Here is a 23,836-nt window from a genome sequence, read left to right as displayed (position 1 = left end):
CTAAAGATGCGCCCCTTACAGGAGCAACTGGATTGTCAATGGCTCCAAGTGTCAGGCACTTTCGAGGATCAGATACACATAACTCCAACAATGCTCAGGGCTCTGAGATGGTGGTCTCTAAGACATCATCTATCAATCGGCCTTTCGTTTCTACAGCAGCCAGCTCCTTGGACCATAACGACGGATGCATCCCTGGAAGGCTGGGGAGCTGTGCTACAGGATCTGCAAATAAGTGGCAAATGGCCTCTGCATCTGGCATCAATGCAAATCAATTGGCTGGAGCTCAGAGCAGTGCACCTGGCCTTACAGGCGTTTCTTCCCAAGATCTCAGGATCGCAAGTGGTAATAAGGACAGACAACACCACCACGATGCATTACCTCAACAAACAAGGAGGCACAAGATCTCTCACTCTCTCCAGAGAAGCCCAAACAATTTGGAATTGGGCCTCGCAACAAGGCATCACACTATCAGCGGTACACTTGCCGGGAATAAACAACAAGACAGCAGATGCACTCAGCAGGCAGAAGTCGAGCTGCCACGAGTGGGAGCTAGACCAGTCGATAGTGGACCACATTTTTTCACAGTGGGGAACACCAACAGTAGACCTGTTTGCAAACAAGCACAGCACCAAATGCCAGTTCTTCGCAAGTTGGCATCACCAGAAGGGATCTTGGGGGAATGCGTTTTCGATAGTCTGGTCAGACATCTTTGCTTACGCCTTTCCTCCAATTCCGTTGATCCCACGGGTCCTCATGAAGATGAAAGCAGAGCCGTGCACTCTGATATTAATAGCTCCGTACTGGCCGCGTCAGCATTGGTTTGCGGAACTACTTCTTCTGTCAATCAAGCCTCACATTCCGCTGGAGCCATTACCCCAATTGTTAACAATGAACAAAGGCCAGGTTTGGCACCCGGATCCGAAGTCGATGCGTTTATCAGCATGGCTCCTGACCACAGGGAGTTCGCACATTTTAATATCCCACAGGAGTGTAGGGATATTTTGTCAAAAGCCAGAGCGGATAGCACCAATAAAACTTATTATTGTAAATGGAGACGATTCTGTGTCTGGTGTCATCAACAACAGATTGACCCATTAGTCTCACCACCAGAGGAAATATTACCATACCCATTGCAGCTAGCTCAAGCTGGCCTGGCACATTTTCCATTAAAGTTCACCTAGCAGCGATAGCTGCATACAAACGTTCGGATGCTTTACCCTCACTCTACTCCTCTCGTCTGATTAAAAGGTTCTTGAAGGGGCTTTTCAGAGTTTTCCCTCCTTTCAGACCACCACCTCCTTCGTGGAACCTAAATATCGTCTTAGCACAACTGATGAAACATCCGTTTGAGCCGATCCATCGTGCTTCTCTCAAGTTCCTTTCATGGAAGGTTGCTTTATTGGTAGCTCTCACATCAACTAGGCGAGTCAGCGAGGTGCAAGCTCTCTCTATTCAAGAGCCATTCCTACAGCTTAAACACGACAGACTGCTAATGCGCACTAACCCGCATTTTATTCCAAAGGTTCCTTCAGACTTTCACATCAATGAACCTTTTAGTCTTCAAATCCTTTTTTCCTCATCCATCTACTCCGGCTGAGAGGGCATTACACTCCTTAGACGTTAAAAGATGTGTTCAATTGTATTTGGACAGGACTAAATCTTTTCGACGCTCTAATCAGCTATTCGTCGCATACAGTGCTCCTAGGAAAGGGCATCCACTCTCCAAGCAGAGTATTTCCAGATGGATCGCCTCAGCCATTCGCTTCTGCCATCAAGCAGCGGGCAAACCTCTGCACTCACCTGTACATGCTCACTCCACGAGGGCAGTCTCATCGTCAGCGGCGCTGTTCGCCGGAGTTTCACTACAAGACATTTGTAGGGCAGTGACCTGGAGGAGCTGTCATACATTCACAAAACACTACTGCTTGGAATCTCTATCTCAGGGAGAGGTAGCAGTGGGTCAAGCGGTTCTCAGGAATCTCTTCAGGTGAAGGTGAGCCATCTCTTCTCCATCCCTCCATCCTAGAACAGGTATGCACATTGTTTATATCCTTTATATTCGCTTACACAGTTAAAACAAAAAAAAAACAAAAAAAGAAAGTAAACAAGAGTAAGAGAACATTGTGACAGACAGATAAGTGGTAATTTTTAATTATAGTATTCATATTACATACATGTTATAGGATACTTTTTGCTCTGTCATTCTGGATATCTATGTGTGTATGTATATATATGTGTATATATATATATATATATGTATGTATATATATATATATATATATATATAGTTGATATACATAGATATATATCTAGGTGTATGCCTTTATAGTTGCATAGATTTATATACAGGAATATAATGAGGTTTCATTTATCAAGGTGTTTTCGATCAAATATGTTATTATACTACAATGTGCATAGCTACTGCTCTCTACTCTGATTCAAGCATGTGAATCTATGAAAGTTCCAATACTGGAGTAAGAAAATAAGTTACTTACCTGTAACTGTAGTTCTCCAGTATTGGAATCTTTCATAGATTCACATGCGACCCACCCGCCTCCCCGGAGAAGCTCACTTCACCTCTCTCTCTCTCTTTTTTTTCCTATATTGTATGCACTTGTGCTTGGAAAATCTGAGATGCTGGAGCTTCTCTCAGGAGGATTCTAGAGGGTGCTGTCGCCTGATTGGTGGATGCTCAAGTTTGGTCCTTTTCACAAAATGACTCTGATACACTATTAAATTGAAGAGGCCTAGGGCCTTTTCTTTGTTAATATATCTTGACACTACTTGTGTAAATTATACCGGGGACTCCCATCTCGACGACGGGGAATGATTGAAGCATGTGAATCTATGAAAGTTTCCAATACTGGAGAACTACAGTTACAGGTAAGTAACTTATTTTCTTCATGGGGGCACCTCTACTAGTGCAGGGGTGCCCTCGCACACAGGTATTTGCACCCTGCCCTCTGGGCTAGGAGGGCCTACCATAGGGGTGACTTACAGTGACCTGGTGCAGTGACCTGTAGTGAAAAGGTGCATGCACCTTTTCACGCAGGCCTGCTGACAAATTGTACATGGACTCCCCATGGGTGGCATAATACATGCTACAGCCCATGGGGGAATCCCCTGGTACCCCAGTGCCCCTGGTACCTGGGTACCATTTACTAGGGACTTACAAAAGGGTACCAGTATGCCAAATGTGGTGTGTGTGTGTGTGTGTGTGTGTGTGTGGTTCAAGAACCCACATTTACAGGGGGAGAGCATAATCCACCGGGGTCCTGGTTTGCAGGATCCCAGTGAACATGTGACAACAGACAGAAAATAGGGGTAACCCGGTAAAGAAATAGACATTTAATTACAGATGCTTTAAATAGTTTTCCTTCATTGTTATTTCATGATACTCGTAAGTAAAAAAAAAAAAAAAAGGGACTAAAAGTCTCCATAAATCACACAGCTAGCAGCGCCACCATGATCCCATGTACTTTGAGATGTTGCTTAGTCCCAGTTATAACTTTTCTTTAGTAGAGTTAAATACCCAAATGGTTCTGGGCACATTGCTGTTCACATTATAACTGGTGCGCATTTATCTGTAATCTTTCATCTTTCCTGTTCTTATTAAAGCAAGCAAATGTCTCTTAGCACAATAAATCAGCTGGGTGTAATGAATGTGGCTGAGAATCTGGAGAGTGCTCCTTTTTTGCTCTAAAGTGGAGCCTGTATTCTCAGAGAGTTGTCTGTTGATTACTTTCTCCGTGACTTTAGCTGGGAAGGAGTAAGATGGGCCAGTAGTTGCTGTGGGTGTTTGGGTCAGCCAGTGTTTTTCAGTAGTGCGTTGACTTTTGCATGCTTCCAGCTTTCTGGGACCATTGCAGTTGCGACAGAGATGTTGATGGATGTCTGTCGGGGATCCTCCTAAGTTGTAGATCTAGTGAGGGCATGGGTTAGTGGGGGGGCCCCTGAGCGGACAGTCTTCATGAGGGTAGCTGTGTCTTCGTTGGAGAGTGGTCTCCAGTTGGTGAGTAGGTGGTCCATGTTGGTTGTCAGTTTTCTGGTTGGGGAGTTTGGTTGTGTGTGGCTTGAGATCTAAGATGTTTGAGATTTTGCTATCAAAGTTGAGAGGTCATTGCAGAGTTCTCGTGATGGGGTAGTTGTGTTGTTTGCTGCTGCAGGATTTGAGAGTTCTTTGACAATGGCAAAGAGTTCCTTGTAGTTGTTTTCCTTCGATTCTGAGGGTCAGTGCTCTTTCCTTGGCACTCAGTTGGTGGTGGTAGTGTTTGAGAGTGGCCTTGTAATTTTTTTTATGGTGGCAGGTTCTTGGATGGTTCTCCATTTCCTCTCCAGTTGCTTGCAGTGGAGCTTGGTCTCCCCAAGGTTGTCTGGGTACCAGCCTGCTTGTTTGTGGCTTCTTCTGTTCATGGAGATTTTGAAAGGTGCAAGTGTGTTGGGGCAGTTGGAATTCCAGGTGTTGAAATCCTGTGTGTCATTGTCGATGTTGGTGGGGCTTAAAGGGTCTATTTGGAGGATGCTGATCCAGTCGGGTTCAGTAACTTTGCTCAAGCAGTGTGTGGGTGCGCTCGGTCTTTCTGAATAGGTGGTTTGAGGAGTGATCACTTTGAAGTCGTTGATGGAATGCTCTGACCAGGTGAGATGTGTCTGACGGAGACCTTTTTGCTAGATGAGAAGATGGGGGTTAAGGTTTGTCCAGTTGCGTGAGATAGATAGATATATCTCCAGTATCCAAATTACACATTTATTGCTGACCCCCCCCCCCCCCCCCCCCATCCCAGTCCCTCCTACCCCCTCACTCCAATAGCAGTGTAGCATCTGTGTGGTAGCAGCTGCGAGTCACCAACTATTACAAATCCACAATCCTGATCACACAGGAAAGACGGTAGTCAGGACAGTTGGATGCAAAAACTGTTAATTCCTAAGGATCCCATTGATGAGTTTCAGCTGCAGGAGGGCCTTGATCCCATTGATCATATAACAACATAAATGGTTAAACTGATTATATATCCTACTGTTTATAGAAAAGAAGGACTAGTGCTCGTTGTACACAGCAGGGCCATCTTGCATTCAATCCCACTTTCTAAGGTTTACAGTGCAGGTAGGTGTATAATACATGAAAAAGTCCAAAGGAACAAGCCCACAACTAAAAATGCATTCTGGATATAGATGAAGATAAATTGAGCCAACTGTTATGACCCATGTTACGGACGTTCTCATATTCCAAATTAGTATGTCATTACAAATAAGTCAAACAAACATTAAATCATAGCATTTTTATGAATGACTCATCACACGTCCTGTCACTTCTATCAGACTCTCTGTCGTACCATAATTCCAGCTGTCTCATCACCTATGACCTTTGCATATGAGGTGTAAACAAGTGAAAACAGTTGAGCAAGGTTAAAAAGCCCCCAGTTTGAATGTAAAGCTCTGACTACTCCTAATAATACACCATCCTATGGTACATAAATACATCTTAGTGTTTGAGTTAATATGCATAAGATATATTCTATGTGCAAGAACATATTCTAAATCAAGTAACGCCCAAGTGGGCTAACTAGTCATAAATCAGGGCCACTGCAATTATGCGGCAGGGGAGGGCCAAATTATGCAGCAGGGTTAAGTAAATTATGCAGCAAGAAAAACCAAATTATGCGGCACAGTTTGTGACAGTATTACATCATTATTTTGTTATTTTAAAACTTGTTAACACTGTCTGGGCATTAGTTGCACCTCATTAGTACCAGTTTAACACCTAATTATAGCAATAAGATACAGAAAGTTGACCAGTCAACCTTTGCAACGGCCCTTCCACTGCTCTGCAACACATGTTGCTGCAATTTTAGTAACTTTTTAACTGTTTGAGGTAGGAACAAAAACCTTTGGTTAAAATCTGAAGATTATGCGACAGATGATGGATTGGGTGGCAAATGTGCCAAATCTACAATAATGTGAAAAAAATTGCTGCAGCCGCACAATAGCATAATTCCAGTGGCCCTGAAATAATACATAACATTGATAGTTTTAAATCGGCTCTGCACAACCCAACAGTCAGCATTGATCAAAAGGGCAACATTGTCACAAACATTCAGTCTCCCAATTTACATTTAACTCCTCTTCCATATTAAGCCCATCTGGGATATTTGTGTTCAGCTATATATTTCTACTCCTTTCATCTCAGATGTAACACTCTGTTTCCACCCCTCATACCAGGTATCAGGGTCTATTCTGTCTACCTTAGTATTGTAGTAGATTCTTGTCAGAGTAGTGAAAGTCTGCAAAGTAACAAGCCAGCGGATAGTAGATATCCACATTCATAATTATTTGCATGTGATCGAGTAGACTTTTTTTATGGGGTGAATAGTGCTAGTAACGTATAGCTTGTTGCCAGGGCATCTAAGAAAGTAAAGCTTGTGTGTTGTGCTACATGTAATTTATTTCTCAATCTCTTTGTACATCACTCCAGATGGTTTCCGATAGGCTTTCATGTTCTTACTTTTTTTTCAGGCCTTACATTTCCCAAATACAAATAAAGCTCTGTGTTTTGTCCATACCGGTGTCTTTCTGTGTAAAAGTAATGCCATTGTGTACCAACCAGACTCTGAGTGAACTTCTTTTCCCAAAAGTAATATTGGGCTGTGAGGAGATCTGACTGCTCCTAAATTTCTTATTGTAGGTAGTAATTATGCGCATATTATCTGTTTCACGGTCTGTCTTGTCTATACCATTGGAACCAAACAGTATCTGTTCTTTTTTTTTGGGGGGGGGGGCCCTCTTCCTGGCCTGGTCAATGACCCATTCAGGGTAACCTCTTTCTGTGAACCTGTTGAACATTTTCACCACTTCTGCTTCAAAATCAGTGGTGGAGCTTTCATTTTTCCTAGACTAGAGCATTACCCCGCAGGGGATTCTCTAATTCAGTGCTCCAGGATGACTACTCCTAGCATGTCAAAGGGTGTTCCCTACTATGGGTTTACAATACAATTTGGTCACTAAATGGTCACCCATTACCTCTACCTGAATGTTGCAGAATACAATCTTGTTATGACTAGTCTCTCTGACCAGATGCATTAGTGATAAGATTCTTTATAAATGTGCGTGCAAACGATTCAGTACCACACCAAACAAGAAACAGATCGTCTATATATCTACTTCGCAAGACCACCTGTTCCATATCTTCCTCAATGTCAGATTTGCGGGATACCTGCCCTTTCCTGAGCCCTAAAAACCTCCTACTAGCCCTAGAGACTACCCACCTTTGAACCCTAGTAACTTCTTACTATCCAAATAAACCCCAACCTTGTATTTTTTTTAAACACCCATTAACCTAAACAACAATCATGAAACCATATACCCATAGAGTAAATTAGAATTAACTAATTAACTAAGTCTTTTGTTCAGATATTGATTAACTTAAATCTAATTTTTAAATGAATTACGTTTTCAACTAGACACTAATCCTTAGCAATATACATGTTTTTGTTGGTACACTTACATAAAAAGTGTAAATATATATATACACACGTGTGTTTGTGTGCTTGTGTATATACACACTCGCATACATATAGTTATATTTATTCAAATATGTGTATATAGATAATGTATTCAAGTCTGTTGAAGTTAGAGAGTACAATGCAAGGCAGCTACCACCAAATTCCAGTCATCACACTTACTGTATTTGAAAATGAAGCTGAAAATTGTGTGTAGAAATAATCCTGCACCGCCGTTGTTAGGAGCAGTTCAAACATCAGTTCCCATACTGTGGTTGTCATCCACACTACATCATGCTAGTGCACAAGCTTCAGAAGAGTGCAGAATTTTTAAAGCCTGGGTCGATTCAGAAATCTCTGCTTTTGGTCCTAGAGAGCAGAAGTAAGTCTATAAACGAGACCCTGTCCCTATCCAAAGAGGCTCCTATAGGTTTAGCCAGTGTGTCAGTCCTATGGACAACATACTGATGTTGGAAGTGACAATGTGTGTCACCTTATGCGATGTATATGTGATATATAGTTCTTGAATTTCAAGGAGGAGTACACATTCTTTTGTTACATCAAACCTTTGAAGCTTCAAAATAACCAGCGAACCAGTCTACTGCCTGGTATGTGAACGAGTGGAAAAGGATGATGCTGACAAAATAGTTTGAAAGTGAGCATGGACAATGACAGTTGATACCGAAATTCTTCATGTGTGGTACTTTCTTGTTACGAGTATGGTCAGTTAAATGTAAACAGTTAATGATACTCCACGTGAGTTGCTTCAGTGGTTAAAAATAATAATCAAACCTTTTCTAATATACGATGGTCTTATTTTTCAGCAAAATTCATGGCAGTGAACCCATCGGTATTGTCGGATTGGCAATTAGCGGGAAACAGGTTCAAGGAGCCACGGTTCTCTTAGGCTTGGATGTGTATGACATAGCCACAGCAGAAGCAGCAATGCAACGTCTCAAAGCAGCTAACATCCCAGAACACAACACATTTGGCTTTATGTTTGCCTGTGTTGGTCGAGGTTACCAGTATTATAAAGTCAAAAGAAATGTTGAAGCTGATGCATTTAGGAAGTTTTTTCCAAGCATTCCTCTGTTTGGGTTCTTTGGAAATGGTGAAATCGGATGCGACCGTATAGTCACAGGGAATTTTACGCTTCGTGAGTGCAATGATGTAAAAGATGATCTCCTACATAGCTACACAACAGTCATGACTCTGGTCCATTTTGGAACTGTGAAGTAATGGAAGTTTAAGGTGAAACCATTATCTTTCCAAGAATAAGTCTCTTCATAGTCTGTGAGATGGCAGAGGCTCTGTACATATTTATATATTTTTTTTAAATATACTAAAGTGATTTGCAGTTGGTATAAGATTATTTCCCTAATGATTTTACAAAACGTTCAGTGCATGAAAGATGTGCATTTTAACTAATATGGTTCATGAATCAGAACTTAAGGTAACTATACATACATTTGCTTTAAATGTTTTATTGAATCAAAGTTTCAGTCTTTGGTATTTGCCATTGGCTTTACACTGAGTTGGTGTGTTGTGAAATAATTGTAATGCATATATTTAACAGTTCACTCACTCATAAGCATTCAGTGTCCTGTTTACCGCAACTCTAAAGTTGTGAAATGTGTTCAGAAGTAAGCACTGCATTTCATTTTTGTGTTTTGTCAAACAAAGTATTTGTTTGGTTATAAAACACCATAAAGTACCAGTCATAAAATATAGAACACATACCTGACTTGTGTTATTTTAACTCCAGGTGAATCAGTGCATGTGATTGTCTTACCTTTAAACTGGAAATTCATTAATATGATACAGTAACATAATTATTTAAATAGTCAATAATTCTGTCAATATCTACATTTCCTCAAAACCGTCTCTCCATTTCTGTGTACATTGAACACTTCCGGAAATCACACTTGTGGCTCAAGGAATAGTATGGACTTTGGATTGTTTATATAATTTCATTAGACTGTTAATATAATAGTATAGAATGATATACTCTTTTCACAGATGCAGACTAATTAAATCCAGTCTTCTCTACTGGAGAACTCCGGGAAAAATAAAAATAAAAAAATGCTTTTGTAAATGATTGCCATTAAAAATGTTATTCCTGTAAAAAGCCTTCAAAGTAATAAAATTCATATTTTGGTTTATCTTTGTATGTTTTCAATTTTTGTAGTAATATTGCTGCTGTACTGAAAGGAAACATGATACAATGGTGCCCATGGTGTGCACAACCTTTTTACTTAAACCTACTTACTAATCCATCTCCACCTATTGTACTGAATAAATCCATGAATGTATCCAACTAAAACCTGCTTTTGATTCCCCAAAATGGTCTGAAGTTGTTAAGAAAAGTAAGCACTTTGCAATCCAAAGGCTCTGGCTGTAGAAATCGCTTGTGCTTACCAGCCACACTGATTAACAAGCATTTGCAATGCAATGGGTCTCGTGTTTACTCGAGTTAAAGCTATTCGCTTTGTAAAATCCTAACTGGACTTTTCTTGCCACATAAACTGAAAAGTAAAACAGTTTCACATAAGTGAGCCGGCGGCTGCCATGTGTGCAAAGCAAACGCACAAAAAGAAACCGATATTTGCTCGGAGTGAAATGTATCAGCAAAAGTGCAATTATCCATGTAACCGGCAAAAGTGCAAATATCCATGTAACGGGGTTGATGTTATGCAAAGCGCTCTACTACTGCCCAGCGAGATCGCGCTGCCTGTGAAATAAAGTAAAAAAATAGTGCAGAAACCATACAGAAAATATGGAGCCCCGTATGTTTTCAGTAGTTGGCCGGTGCGCTTGAATTTCCTGATGCACATGCATACTTCAAAAGGCAGGGTCGACAATTTTTGAATTGATTTCCTTTAATAGTAAACCTGTTCCAGGACTGGCAGCTACGCATGTGCATTTGCTCACATGTCACTGGCAAAACAAATAGGTTGGTCTTTCAAAGCTGAGACATATTGGATTTGCCAACACTTGTTTTGTAGTTGCATTAACCCCTTGTCTACGCAGCCCTAAAAATTCAACCTTTTTTTCTCCTAAACATTAACTAAGCACTAACCATGTGAAATATTTTGTTTAAATGTAAACTCCCACATTTAAACGAATAAATCTGTTCCCTTTTTCACCGGATTGTTTAAATTACGCGTTAAGGGGGGGATAACTGCAGAGGCAGGCACGGCTGCGAGAAATCTACTTTACAGAGGGCCTTTTTCCTGAGCCCGATCGAGAAGGAGCACTGTCCTCCTCACACTGGAGTGTAGATGCGCTTTGACATTCACGGGCATCCGGTAATATAAAATGTACATCATTGTTAAGAATATATAACACTGCAAACGGCCTGTTGTGCAAAGGCATTCCTCAAAGGTACATAGCAAGGGAAAATGTTACCAGGGTATTATTAACACTGAACATGTTCGACAGGAAAGAAATTCCCTCTGCCAGGTTCAGCCTTCTGTGTTAATGTTCCCACCAGCACCAGCCTAGCGTGGATCAATATAATCAATAAAATACAAGCATTTACAATGGAAGGGGTCTCGCATTTGCTCGAGTTAGTGCTATTAGCTTTGTAAACCCCTAACCGGACTTTCCTTGCCACGTAAATTAAAAGGAAAAAAACGAGCGCAGTCACACTACGTAAAACCCAGCTTGATTGCGCTGCGTGGAAAATAAAAAGATAAAGTAGTGCAGAAGCCAGGCTGAAAACATGGAGCCTCGTATGTTATCAGTAGTTGGCTGGTGCGCTCAGATGGGCTAAACACCATAAAAGGCATGACATATGCATGCCTTTCACTAATGAAAGCAAGTGTATTCTAAAAGGCAAACCCACAAACTAATGAAAGTGACAGGCGTGACATGGGCGTGGTTGAAAGCCCAAAGAGAGATTACAACAGGGAAAGAGAGAGCTTGTGCACTCAACCCTAAAAATTAACTACTTTTTAGAAAAGTTACTAAAAAGCTTAACTTTAAAAAAAAAAATCTGCTGTCACCTCCTTTCCTTAGGAAGAACGGGCCATTATGTGTGCTATTTTTCTGTTCTTTGCTACATATGACTTCAACCCAGCCATTAAAACTTTGTCCACTGATATGTTTTAATCTACTGTCATGAGTTGAAATTGTTACTAGAGCAGCACTGCATATATGCTCATCTTATGATTTCTGTTGATCACACCCTCAGAGTTGTGTTTCCTTATGCTGTGGCTAGCATTTTTTTTTTTTTTTTTAGGATACTATTCATTCATACACTTGGTCACTAAATCTTCTTTTCATCTGTATTGCATCTGACATCTCTGTTTGCTGTCAACAGAAGACATTTCTACTTGCAGACTGTGTGCTGTTATGCATTATGCCCAGCAGTGCTTGTTTGTATTGTCTAAGTGTGATTTGTAGCCGCTTACTTTAGTGATGAAACTATTCATTGTAATTCTTAATACACACTGATTTTTTTTCCCATAATAGCCATGCCATCGCTATGTACTTAGATATAGTTTTATCGCTTAAATGCCATGCCAATCATATAACGGTTGTGCTTGTGTGATAGTTAAACCTGCCACGTCACTCGTATATGCTTATATTTACTAAATTTTTACTAATATTTTTGTTATTCGAGAATGGCCCAATAGCATAGGTTACAGAATATAAAAAAGAAGAATGCTTACTTTAGAAATGGTGTGTAAAAGTGATACCAAAGTATACATGTGCCACTCGCCTTTCATTTTGTTTACCCATCCCTGCTTAGTTACAAAAGGACTATTGAAAATAACTTTCCCGCCTAACCACCCCAACACAAAGTCCTCCCTCCTCATTCCTTACGTTCCCCAATGTTTTCCTTCACAAACTGAATATCATACCGGGTTGTTACTGTACCCAATAAGGAAATGCTGACCCCTCATCAAGATTAAAGTGTACTCCGCCTAAAGGGTGTAGTATCTCCATCATCTGTCGCATGCACCACTGTCTCTGCCTAGTATTCATGAAGAAGTATTTCCCAAAATGACCTTAGTGGTGGAACGTTCCGCGGAGATTAGTGATGTCCTCGATGGATTGTGTATATGCTGGTAGATTGTGGAAATACAACAAGGAGTAAGATGCACCCTGTTTAATATGTTAAATTGTATATATTTTAAGCAGGGATTAAGTTATGTCTTAAGGGGGTTTGATGGAATTCTATGCCATTCTGAGTCGTGCAGTGGGCAGTCTATCGCCTGCCCACTTTCCTTGAAGAGAAATCCTGAAATGATCCCATTGCTGAGATGTGCTTGGTAGAGCCATTATACTAGGTGTGTACTATCTCCTAACGTGTATAGTGCTTGCATTAGTGTATTGGCGGCAGGTTCTGAGAAGTGTCTTGAAAATAGTGATCAATAAACGTTTCATTTGGGTGAAAGTGAGGAAGTGGCCAGGTGGAATGGTAAAATCTATCTTAAGGGTGTCAAAAGACAGTAGTTCGCTGGCTGAAAATAGATCCGAAATCATAATAAAGCCTTGTTCAGTCCACTTTTCCAGATGGTATTGAGGAATATTATCACTAAGGGCCACCAGGCCCACAAGGGGGATTGCAGACACATAAAGGGGCCAGCATCTGTGGAGTGTCTCCGATTGACATAGGCAGTATAGCACAGTGGAGGCACTCTTGGAAGTGGAGCCAATAAGAACAATATCATTGAGTGCAACTGATGACAGGTTTGTTCTCAGGGGTAGGCCCATTTCAGAGAGGGAATGACCCACCAGCCATTGAGCTGGCCACTGAAGCTGTGATGCCTAATAATAATGCTCAAAATCCAGGAGTCCCAAACCCCCATCTCTGTTGGGAGCTGGAAGGTAGCTAACGCCACCCTTCTGCTAGATAAACTCAGTAAGCGTGAAATCCAAAGCGAGAAAGCAAGAGCGAGGGAGTCTCGAAGTCCGAAAGAAATAACAAAGAAATATAATAGAAGCGGGAGTGATATTGTTTTGATAAGCACTATTCTTCCATATCAGACAAAGGCAATATTGCTCAGAAGTAGAATTGTTTACAGGAATCAGATTCTTCTGCTCAGATTATCCTCCCGTAGGTCCTCTGATAGGTGATATATATTGGTCCTTAGGCATCTGAATGTAGTCAGCTGACTAAATCGAGGGTCCTATTGAAGGGGGCGGGGGGTGGAAGTGTGTAACTGAGTCAAAGGGGGGGGGGAAGACACAAGATTTAGACCAATTAACTCTAAGACAGGATATGTCTTAAAAATTGGCCAAGAGGGAAGTTATGGGCGTGAGATCCTGTTGGGTATCCTTAACATATAAAAGGATGTTGTCCACATACAGGGATGCTGCATGAAGGGCAGCTCCATCACAACTGTGAATAGTGAAGATGAGAGAGGTCATCCCTGACAAGTGATCCTACATATGGGAAAGGGGCAGAAGATAGAACTCCCAGTCTTGACTAGGGGTTGAGCCTGCATGGAGGAGCTGAGTTCCCGCCAGTTCGGACCAGCGACCATCCTATACAGAGCATTGACTACATAATCCCTGTGGCGAGAGTTGAAGGCTTTCTCCAGATCTAAAGCAATGCAAGCTGCTCTCAGAAACTCATCAGATTTGCCAGACATCCCAAAATCTCCATACATTATGGGAGGTGTTGTGGCCGGGGATAAAACCAGTCTGGTCAGAGTGTATTAGTAGAAGGAGGTTCAGGAGTCATTGATTAGCTAGCAGCTTGGTAAGAATTTTAAAATCGGCATTAAGGATTGAAAGAGGGCGAGAAGAAGGCACATCTGTTGGTTCCTTATTCGGTATGAGCATCCATCATGGAAATAACTGCTTTGTTCCAAGAGGTAGGGAGGTGCTCTTGTTCAAAAGAATCATTACAAAGCTGGAGCAGTCAGAGCACCAATTGAGAGGCAAAGGGTGTGTAGAATTTTGATGGGAGTCAATCGGCTCCCAGGGCTTTCACTCTGCTTATATTTACTACTTCAAGAGTTTTATATAGCTTTTTGACTAAAGTAATAGCTTAGATTAATTGTTTGTGTCATGGTGCAAAATACATTAGTGCAAGTAAACAAAGGTGATATTGGATTCACATTTATTGAAAATCTGTCCTGATGATACTGGAAGGTAGGATTAATTAAGCCACAACTAACCATCTGCAAAATATATACAGCCAGAAGACGGCATTTCTATTTAAATGCATCTGTGGGTGATATATTTTGTGAAAAAATTTGAATTCAAGATATTAAATGAAACATGATGGCATTCAAATTAGCGGTAGTTTGAGTTGAGTTGTTAAGCTGTACTCACTATATTCATAATCTAATTGAAGGCCTTTCCCTTTCAGCTAACAATACCAATTGCTCATGAAAAGTCTTCACCATCAAAAGATATATTGTGTACCATTGAAAAACGTAATATAAGAAAACCTTGCCTTGAATTACCGGAATGATCAGTCATTGGTTAAACACCAGGTAAATTGTCAGATATGTATGATGCCTGTTGCGATGTTCCTGCTACTCTTTCCAGACTTTTATTTTCATGCCTACAGATGGTATGTCTGTAGAAATGATTTTCTGCAAATTGTAAGGCCTTATGTATTAAACTAGCCCTTTGAACCAGACTCATCCACAATACAGATGTCCATACCTTCCTCCCTTTGTACACACAGGGACCTCCTCAAGTAAAAATTGTTAGTCATCCAAAATATTTTTCTTTACTTTAACATTCCATCACAAAATTGAAATCCATAATCGTCAAACACTGTGTTAATGTTTGTGCTACACTGTCCTCCAGGCCCGTCCATATTGAAATACATGTAACAAAGGCTGATGAATAGTTATGACACTAAAAAGTAGACCCCATAATTAATATTTGAAATGGATCATACCAATGCCTCCTTCTCAATAGCAGAATAAGACTGTTTAGATTCATGCAACTGTTGAGAAGAAAATCCAATATATAGATAGTACTGCCCTTAGATCTATATTGATGGCATCAGTTGTTACAATTGTTTTCTTGTTCACATCAAAACGACCCAATGTTGGTGTGCTAGTAATGGATTATTTGATGTTTTCCAATGCACCTGCACATTTCTCTCCCAGCTCAAATGCACATTTGTTTTTCAACAAAGCACACATTGGCTTCACTATTTCTGTAAAATTATATATTTAGAACAATATTCTGCCAGACCCAGAAAAGATGAGGAAAACGTCCTGAACATTTAATTTGTTCCTTATTTTCCGGTCTAGGTGCATCTGCAATGGCTTTCACTGTGTTTTCTTCGGTTTAATTCTAGTCATATTGATCTCATAGTCTAAATAGTCTTATTCCTTCCTTTGTTGACATTTTTCCCTCTTTATAGTCAATCAATATTTCTCATTTTTGTCAGCACTTCTACCATTAAGTTATCATGCTCTCCCTCAGATTCACTTATCATGATAGCTTCCTGAAGGCATAGTACTTTATTCACCTCTACAAAAATGTTTTGCTTCATCCTCTGATAAACAGCTGATGCCAACCTAAAAGGAATCTTCCGATAGCAAATGCACCTAATGGTGTAACTAACAAAAGTTGTCAAGGGTCGTGAATCCTCATGTAAGTCGACTTGATTGTATGCTGCTGACATGTCTAGTATGCTAAATATTTTTCCTCTTCCCATCATACTATGATGTTAGGGAGAGGTTGTCTATCCACCCATATACTTTTATTGAGATCTCATATATTGATGCATTAACTGATTTTTTTTCCTCTTTCTTTAGGGCCACTACAGTGGGAGGTAGCCGTTCTGATGACCCAATTGCCTTTGTAATTCGTTCTACAAGCAGCTTGTCTGATTCCCTTTGGAGAGGTTCTCTCATCAGATATTGCATCGGTCTCACTTTGTGCACCACTGTTACAGCTCCTTGCATTAGTATTATTCTAGGGGCAGGAACCTTTCAAGAGTTCCGCTTTATCAGTGAAAACATGAGGGAACCTTTGTATTCTCCCTCGACCCAAGATCTAGTGTTTCCATTCCCAGGACTCACTTTAATTGCCTCTATCACCACGACTGGGTCCTTGGCATTGGAATCTAGGACAATGTTTGACATAATGATACTTTATTCACTATGTATACTCTTCATCATACTCTGCTACTCTTAAATGCTATTTCTATTCACTTCATGCCTTTTATCTCTATTTCCCACTGCCTTCATGTCTCCTTGTTGCAAATCCTCTATCTTTCCCTTGAACTTCGTTTCACACTACTCACTCCCTCTACCGTAAGCACTATCTCCTGTATGTCTTTACATAGATTCTCGACCTCTTTTATACTTTGTGATTTTCCTTTTGATCTGCATTATTTTGCTAGATGACCTTACTTGCTACAGCTCCTACAAATTACGTTACTGCCCTGTGCGCACACAACGGTTTTAAAAACAAAATGATAGTTTTATGTTCACCACCAGTACTGTTGCCATTCAAGTTCTCATTCTTGTTCTGTTTCTTCTGTTTCACTTCTTTTACTTCAATCAGTACTCTCTTTTTTTTTAACACACAAATTTATTGCGTTTCATTGAACATATCTTCACATAATAGCAAATCTAACAGTGCTGCATTTTTTTCAGAGCATTTGTCAGTACACTGTGTTGAAAATTTCAAGTTGGTACATGGTGCAATATTATCATTGAACTTACAAATCATCAACTTGTTTTCCCCCACCACGACTCCCCAACAAGTTAAGCATGTCACTTGGTTCAGTGTTAAGTATATCTCAATATTTTAAAGGGAAGGCAGAATGGACAGTTAATAGAAGGAGTCATTTAGAGACCATGTACCTGGTTTCAACAGTTTACAGTAGAGTGCACAACTATGCTATTGTTGTGTGCAGCAGTTCCCTGGGTGAAGGTGACTTTAACTGTTTATATTTCAGCCATTACGATGGGGCTCCAGTATTTTCACTGCAGGTGGGACATTTATCTAGTAGGGTCACTCAATCAGGTGCTCCATCCTGTGCTTTAAACTTCTCCAGGAGAGCATCCCATTATAGCGAAATTGGTTGACTTTGGCTGGTGCGTTACTCCTCCCCTTAAAGGGCATTACTCTCTGCAAGCCCCTAGTGGGCCACCTCGTCTCTCCACTTAGTCTACTTCGGAGCTATTGAGGATTTCCATTGCCTGGTTAGTGGTCTTTTTAATACCTTTTAAAAAAAAACTTTTTTATGTGTATCAATTTATTTTTAAAAAAACGCAGCATTTTCCATACTTTATGCATTCTGATCAGACTGCTCCAAATTTGGACCCTTAGATAAGCATTTCCACTTTACTCCCCTGTTATTTGTACATCGCACAATCTGGTCACAAATGACCAAGAGTTGCTAAAAAGGTTTGTGGGGGGGTGCTATACTTTGTTCAGCCATTCCTGCAAGAAGGTAAAGCAATAAGCTAAAACAATTTGCTAGAATAACTTATACAAGTTAATATAATTATCTAATATACTTCAAAATAAGTGTCCTTCTTATATTCAATGATGGTCTTCCTTGAGCCTTTTTGTATTCCTAACGATTAGCAGTCCTACTTCCTACGTGGTAACAGTCCTTTTTCTTTTTGATCCCTTTTTTAGGGTTGAATCTGCAACACACTGTTAACAATAAGGGCTTGGAGCCCAACTGTTGTTTACTATTGTTGGCTTACCTGGCACTCTTCTTTTCACCTCTTAATTCATCACTTCAGGCCAAGCATAATTTCCTTTTCTCTTTGTGGAGTAGGGACCAAGCACTGATTGATTCAATTCAATCCGTGCCGGTCCGCTACTCCCAGCGTGACTGAGGTACGATTTTGTTCTTTTTAACTTTTAGTACCTTGTAAACAGAAGGCGTGACTGCCAAAACTGTGCCCAACTGGACAGAAAAAAGTGCAAACTATATTTTCTATAGTTAACTTTCTTTTAATTTGCCAAGTGTTTTTTTCTCTCTTTGCCCGCAAGGTTTTTCTTGTTTTTGTGTGTGGGCACTGTTCTCAAAAGATGAGGATTATCTTGTTCTAAATATTGCAAAGCGACATTGTTTCTTTCTTATATGTTATTTCGAAAATGATGCTCTAACATATAACTGTGCAGTACATCCCAATCTACCCCACTCCGATTTGCTCTATTCCAATCCACGCAAATCCACCACACTCCAATCCTACCAACCCACCCCAATCTCTGCTACTCCAAATAGCCCCACGCCAATCTAAAACAATCTGCCCACTCTAATCTAAAACAATCTGTCCTACTCCAATCCAAAACAATCTGACCTACTCTAATCCAAAACAATCTTTCCCACTTCAGTCCAAAGCAATCTGCACCACTCCAGTCCAAAGCAATCTGCACCACTCCAGTCCAAAGCAATCTGCACCACTCCAGTCCAAAGCAATCTGCACCACTCCAGTCCAAAGCAATCTGCTCCACCCCAATCCAAAACGATCTGCTCCACCCCAATCCAAAACGATCTGCTCCACCCCAATCCAAAACGATCTGCTCCACCCCAATCCAAAACGATCTGCTCCACCCCAATCCAAAACGATCTGCTCCACCCCAATCCAAAACGATCTGCTCCACCCCAATCCAAAACGATCTGCCTCACTCCAATCCAAAACGATCTGCCTCACCCCAATCCAAAACGATCTGCCCCATTACAATCTACCCCACTCAATACAAAACATTCTGCCCCACTCCAATCCAAAACAGTCTGCCCACTCCAATCCAAAACAATCTGCCCACTCCAATCCAAAACAATCTGCCCACTCCAATCCAAAACAATCTGCCCACTCCAATCCAAAACAATCAGCCCTGCTGTAATCCGCTCCATTCCAATCCAAAACAATCTGCCACACTGTAATCCACAACAATTTGCCACACTCGATCTAAAACAATCTGCCCCACTCAAATTTGCCCCACTCCAATCCAGACCAATATGCCCCACTCCAGTGCAAAATAATCTACCCCACTCCAATCCAAAACAATCTGCCCCACCTCAGTCCAAAACAATTTGCCCCACTCTACTCTGTCCCACTCTAATCTGCCCCACTCTGATCCAAAAACAGTATACCCTTCTTCAATCTGCCCCACTCCAACCCAAAACAGTCTGCCCCACTCAATCCAAAACAGTCTGCCCCACTCAATCCAAAACAGTCTGCCCCACTCAATCCAAAACAATCAGCCCCACTCAATCCAAAACAGTCTGCCCCACTCAATTAAAAACAATCAGCCCCACTCTAATCCACCCAACTCCAATCCACCAACTCTATTCCAATTCATCCCACTCCTACCCACCACAATCAACACCACTCCAGTCCTCAACACATCAGTCCAATTCACCCCAATCCAATCTACCCCACTCCAGTCCACCTTGCCCCAAGCTACCCATCTCCCTCCTCAATCCACCCTACTCCAATCCATTCCACTCCAATCCAAAACAATCTGCTGCACTCCAATCTGCCCCAGACCAATCTACCCTACACCAATCCAAAACAGTCTGCTCCACTCCACTCTACTCCCAAACAATTTGCTCCACTCCAGTCTAAAACAATCCGCCCCACTCCACCCTACACCAATCCAATCCAGCCAAATTCAATCCACCCCAGCTCACTCCAGTCCAATCTACCCCACCCCAATCCAATCTACTCCAATCCACCCTACGCCAATCTATTGCACCCCACTCCAATTCCACCCCACTCCAATCCAGCGCTCAATCCATTTCACTCCTCCACCCAGTGCAATCTAACCAACCCCCTACTCCATCCCACCCTGCTCAAGTCCACCCTATCCAATCCACCCCCATTTCAATCCACTGCACTCCAATCTAATCCTTCCCACTCCACTCCACCCTACCCCACTCCATTTCGATCCACCCCACTCCAAGCCAGTCCAATTCTCTCCAGTTCAATCCACACCCTCTAGTCCACACCAGCCCCAACTCCACTTTAATTCACCCCACCACACTCCAAACCACCCTACTCTAATCCAGTCCTATGCCCATGTACAATACGTGGCATACACTGATATGTATTGTAAATAAACTAGTCTGACCATTTGGTCACAATGTCTCTGGGCTGAGTATTTACCCCACCCAAATCAAATACACCGCACCCCAGTTTTATGGCTCCAATCAACCCACTCCAAACCAATCAAATACACCCCACTCCAATCGACCCCTCTCACACCCATCCCATTTTAATCCACCCCAATCCATTCCCCCCGCTCCACTGTACCACAATCCACCTCACTACTTCTGTCCCCTCCACCCCACTTCTTCTGTCCCCTCCACCCTATTCCACCCCACTCTATGACTCTGCTGCTGAACTACTGAAATCTCCTCCCCTGTACTCAGCGACACGCTCCTCTCCCTACTCATTCTACAGCACTCTGCCCCCAACAAATCCGGTCTACGATACTGGTGAACATCATGGCAAAAACACTTTGCCAAAGTTAGTAGCTCTTGTCTAGGCAAGACCTACTGCCTTTGCTTGTTATGTTTGCAATGAGTAGTAGTTCTACTTTTCTGCGAGGCTAAAGTGTGGCATGTTTTCATCTATTTTCTTTCCATGACGAAGGGAACATATACTGATGTGCCAGTAATACAAAACACACATGCGGTGAGCAGTATTTTTTTTTCGTTTTCTCTTTTCCCCTCAAAATGCGATCAGTGTAGCATTACAAAGCGTGCCCCTATGGCTTGTTCTCCTCGCACGCAGTCAGCCTGCACGCTCTTCACGCTAGCTTTGATCAGCACGTGCACACATTCCTCGCCTTTCACAGAACTCGCTCCTCAGGTGCTGGGGCCTGATTGTTTTCACTCGTGCTCCACTACATAGAAAGCCCACGTCGCATGCTAGAGCCCAGTTGTTTTTATTTAAAACTCTCCCTGCAATAGTAATAGATGATCTATCTACAAATGCTCCAAACTACCCGAATGTCCTCTTCCCTCCCGCCGTTTCCTCCTTTATTTTCCAATTAGGGAGTTGTCATTTTTTCATGCCTCAGTTCATTTCCATTGTAATAGGCTCAACGATGTAAATCGAGTAATATCATTCCCTTCACCTTCTGGGTTCTTAAATTCCTGGACTATCTCGCTTCATAACATGAAATATGTAAATTTCACGTTTAGCAAGTTCATGAACTCTGGACACTACCCAGGATTTTCCCCAATAGTTACTGCTTTTCCAGGGTTGGAAGTCAGTGTAATGCAATGTCTGCCCTCTGCACAGGCGCTTGGCGCCAAAATATGTAATAATCCATGTAGTCAGCTTCATAAAGAACAAGTTTATTTCTCCATAAAACAGCAACCACCAGCCTGCTCCCACTCTAAAACCACTCACCCCCAAAACCCCCGCTGTCCCAACATTCCACAGCGTCATCATAAATACATCACAGTAAAGTATGACATACAAAAATATATTCCCACAAATACCTTATTTTAGCCTAAAAAAATAACCCAGAAACTTACTGAAAAAAACAATGGTTAAAGTGAGACTTCTAATGTTTAAAACTGGAAAAACTACACAATTTCGCCAGTTATAGTTTATTCAACCATCACTTCTTCCTCACCTCATGCACTGCTTATGATCTCACATATTGCATTACTAATGACATGTTAAATTACATTGTTGATGACATCATGTATGACATGTTCAAGGACATCACTGATGACATCATCACCACTATTCCCGGTACTCAGTAAACATTTTACATCATTTAAAAAAACAGTAGTATAGGGGCGTAGTCATATATAGACCATACATTTACAGTCTGTATGGAATGCAAGTGGTGTAGGCCCTGTAGCCTAATCTACGTCTTCATAGTAAAAGTTATGTTTCCTAGTTAACCTGTCAATAAAATTATAGATGCATTCCTTAATCCATATTAAATGTGTTGAATCAGTTGTGGACTGAACTTAAAGGCATTTTCAAAAAATCCATGAGAAAAGTGAGAGCTTGTGTTCAGTAATGATTATTCACTTGTGGATGTTTGGGCATATGCCTATGTAAAATACATGTGATGTACTGAGATAGATTTATTGTAAGTAAACTGTAGTCTAGCCATTTGGCTGCAATGTCTCTGGGCTGAGTATTAACATGATTTATTCTCTCACTCGTCTTTGCACAAATATAATGTCAATTTGGAAGCCTAGTCCTTTTAATATATTTTAGAATATCTCAGGTAGGGTTGTGTGAAATTTCTGTTGCTTCAAATTTCTCCTTGAGGTTCTGTATTCCAATATTTTGTCTTTGTGACCAGTTTTCCAGGTCATCACACTTGTCATATACGAGCTTTGTTTGAATTTCCAGATGCACTACTACTGTGTGCAGCCTTTGGTCTTCTAGTGCAATTGTTTTCAATTGATTCTTTGCCACTGTTAGGCCTTGCTCCAAAGATTTCATGTCTTCTTTTATGTCCGTAATGAAACCTCTTGGGGCTTTTACGTTTTTGGAGATTTAATTTTCCAGGTCCTGCTTTAATTCCACCAGGCATGCTTTCATATCATCTTTGGTTAGTGTAGGGGTTAGTTTGGGACATTATTGCTTTTCTGATAGCTTTTTTGTTTCAGCCCTGGAAAATATTTGTCAGTGCCTGCAATCTTTGGTATTTTTATAGGTAGTGTCTCGCAGGTAGCTATTCGTAGAGAGCCAGTCTCCCTGAGAACTTGTTCCCTGCTGAGGATTGTGGTACTGAGTGGAGAGGCCTTGAGCTGCATCAATAGTGTTGCGAGATAAATCATATCAATGGTTAGACAAGAACTGCCCCTTTGCATGCAGGTGCTTTGCAGCAGTAAATTTCATTAAGGCCGCCTGTATGTTATTCCTCAACTACTTCATCTATTGCACTACATGAATTGCTGTGTGACCTATTGTTAGGCTTCAATATCTAGGATCTTTATATGAGCCGGACTATGTAATTCAGGCCATTTACATTCATGTGCTTAGTATGTTACCCCTTACATTGTGCTTTGTTAGCTTAGGATCAGACTTTAGCTGAAGTGTATAGTGCCACAGGCCTGTGCAGAAGAGGGTGAACCAATCCACCACAACAATCCCTTCTTCGGTGATCCCCTGTCCCAGGTCATACTTTCCAAATTTAGTTTTTTGTACTTGCCGCCATGTTGACAGCAGTCTATCTGGTGTTACTGCGTCCCACATGCATTTTGGTTTCCTTACAGTGGGTAATAGTCTCACTGAGACACAAGCTGATTGATTCCACTATTTTAACTATGTTCTCACAGTGGTGCATCTGGATCAGTCTTTTGACAGCTCAGTTGAAGGCAGAACAGTCTGCCATGGCAGTGGTCATTGGGGCGTCCTCTGCCCAGGTGCACTTCTGCTGCAGTGCGCTTAGTAGCC

The 23,836-nt window shown here is 41.3% G+C and overlaps 1 protein-coding gene across 2 annotated transcripts in view; it reads left to right on the top strand.

Moving 5' to 3' along the window:
- FBXO22 (F-box protein 22) overlaps positions 1-22,623 on the top strand; it is a 124,824-nt gene extending 102,201 nt beyond the window's left edge. The window contains exons 7-8 of one of the 2 annotated variants that reach the window (XR_011201321.1): positions 14,827-14,953; positions 16,241-22,623. Coding sequence is in view for 1 of the 2 variants with exons in the window: in XM_069222110.1 (XP_069078211.1) it covers positions 8,321-8,735 (415 nt within the window). In the remaining variant the exon portion in view is untranslated. Of the gene's footprint in view, positions 1-8,320; positions 9,659-14,826; positions 14,954-16,240 lie in introns of those variants that run through there. The other variant, XM_069222110.1, reaches the window with a different exon arrangement.
- The last annotated feature ends 1,213 nt before the right edge of the window (positions 22,624-23,836 follow it).

The sequence above is a fragment of the Pleurodeles waltl genome, chromosome 3_1 (assembly GCF_031143425.1).
Source record: "Pleurodeles waltl isolate 20211129_DDA chromosome 3_1, aPleWal1.hap1.20221129, whole genome shotgun sequence".
Classification (NCBI taxonomy): domain Eukaryota; kingdom Metazoa; phylum Chordata; class Amphibia; order Caudata; family Salamandridae; genus Pleurodeles; species Pleurodeles waltl.
This window is presented reverse-complemented; position numbering and strand designations above follow the sequence as displayed.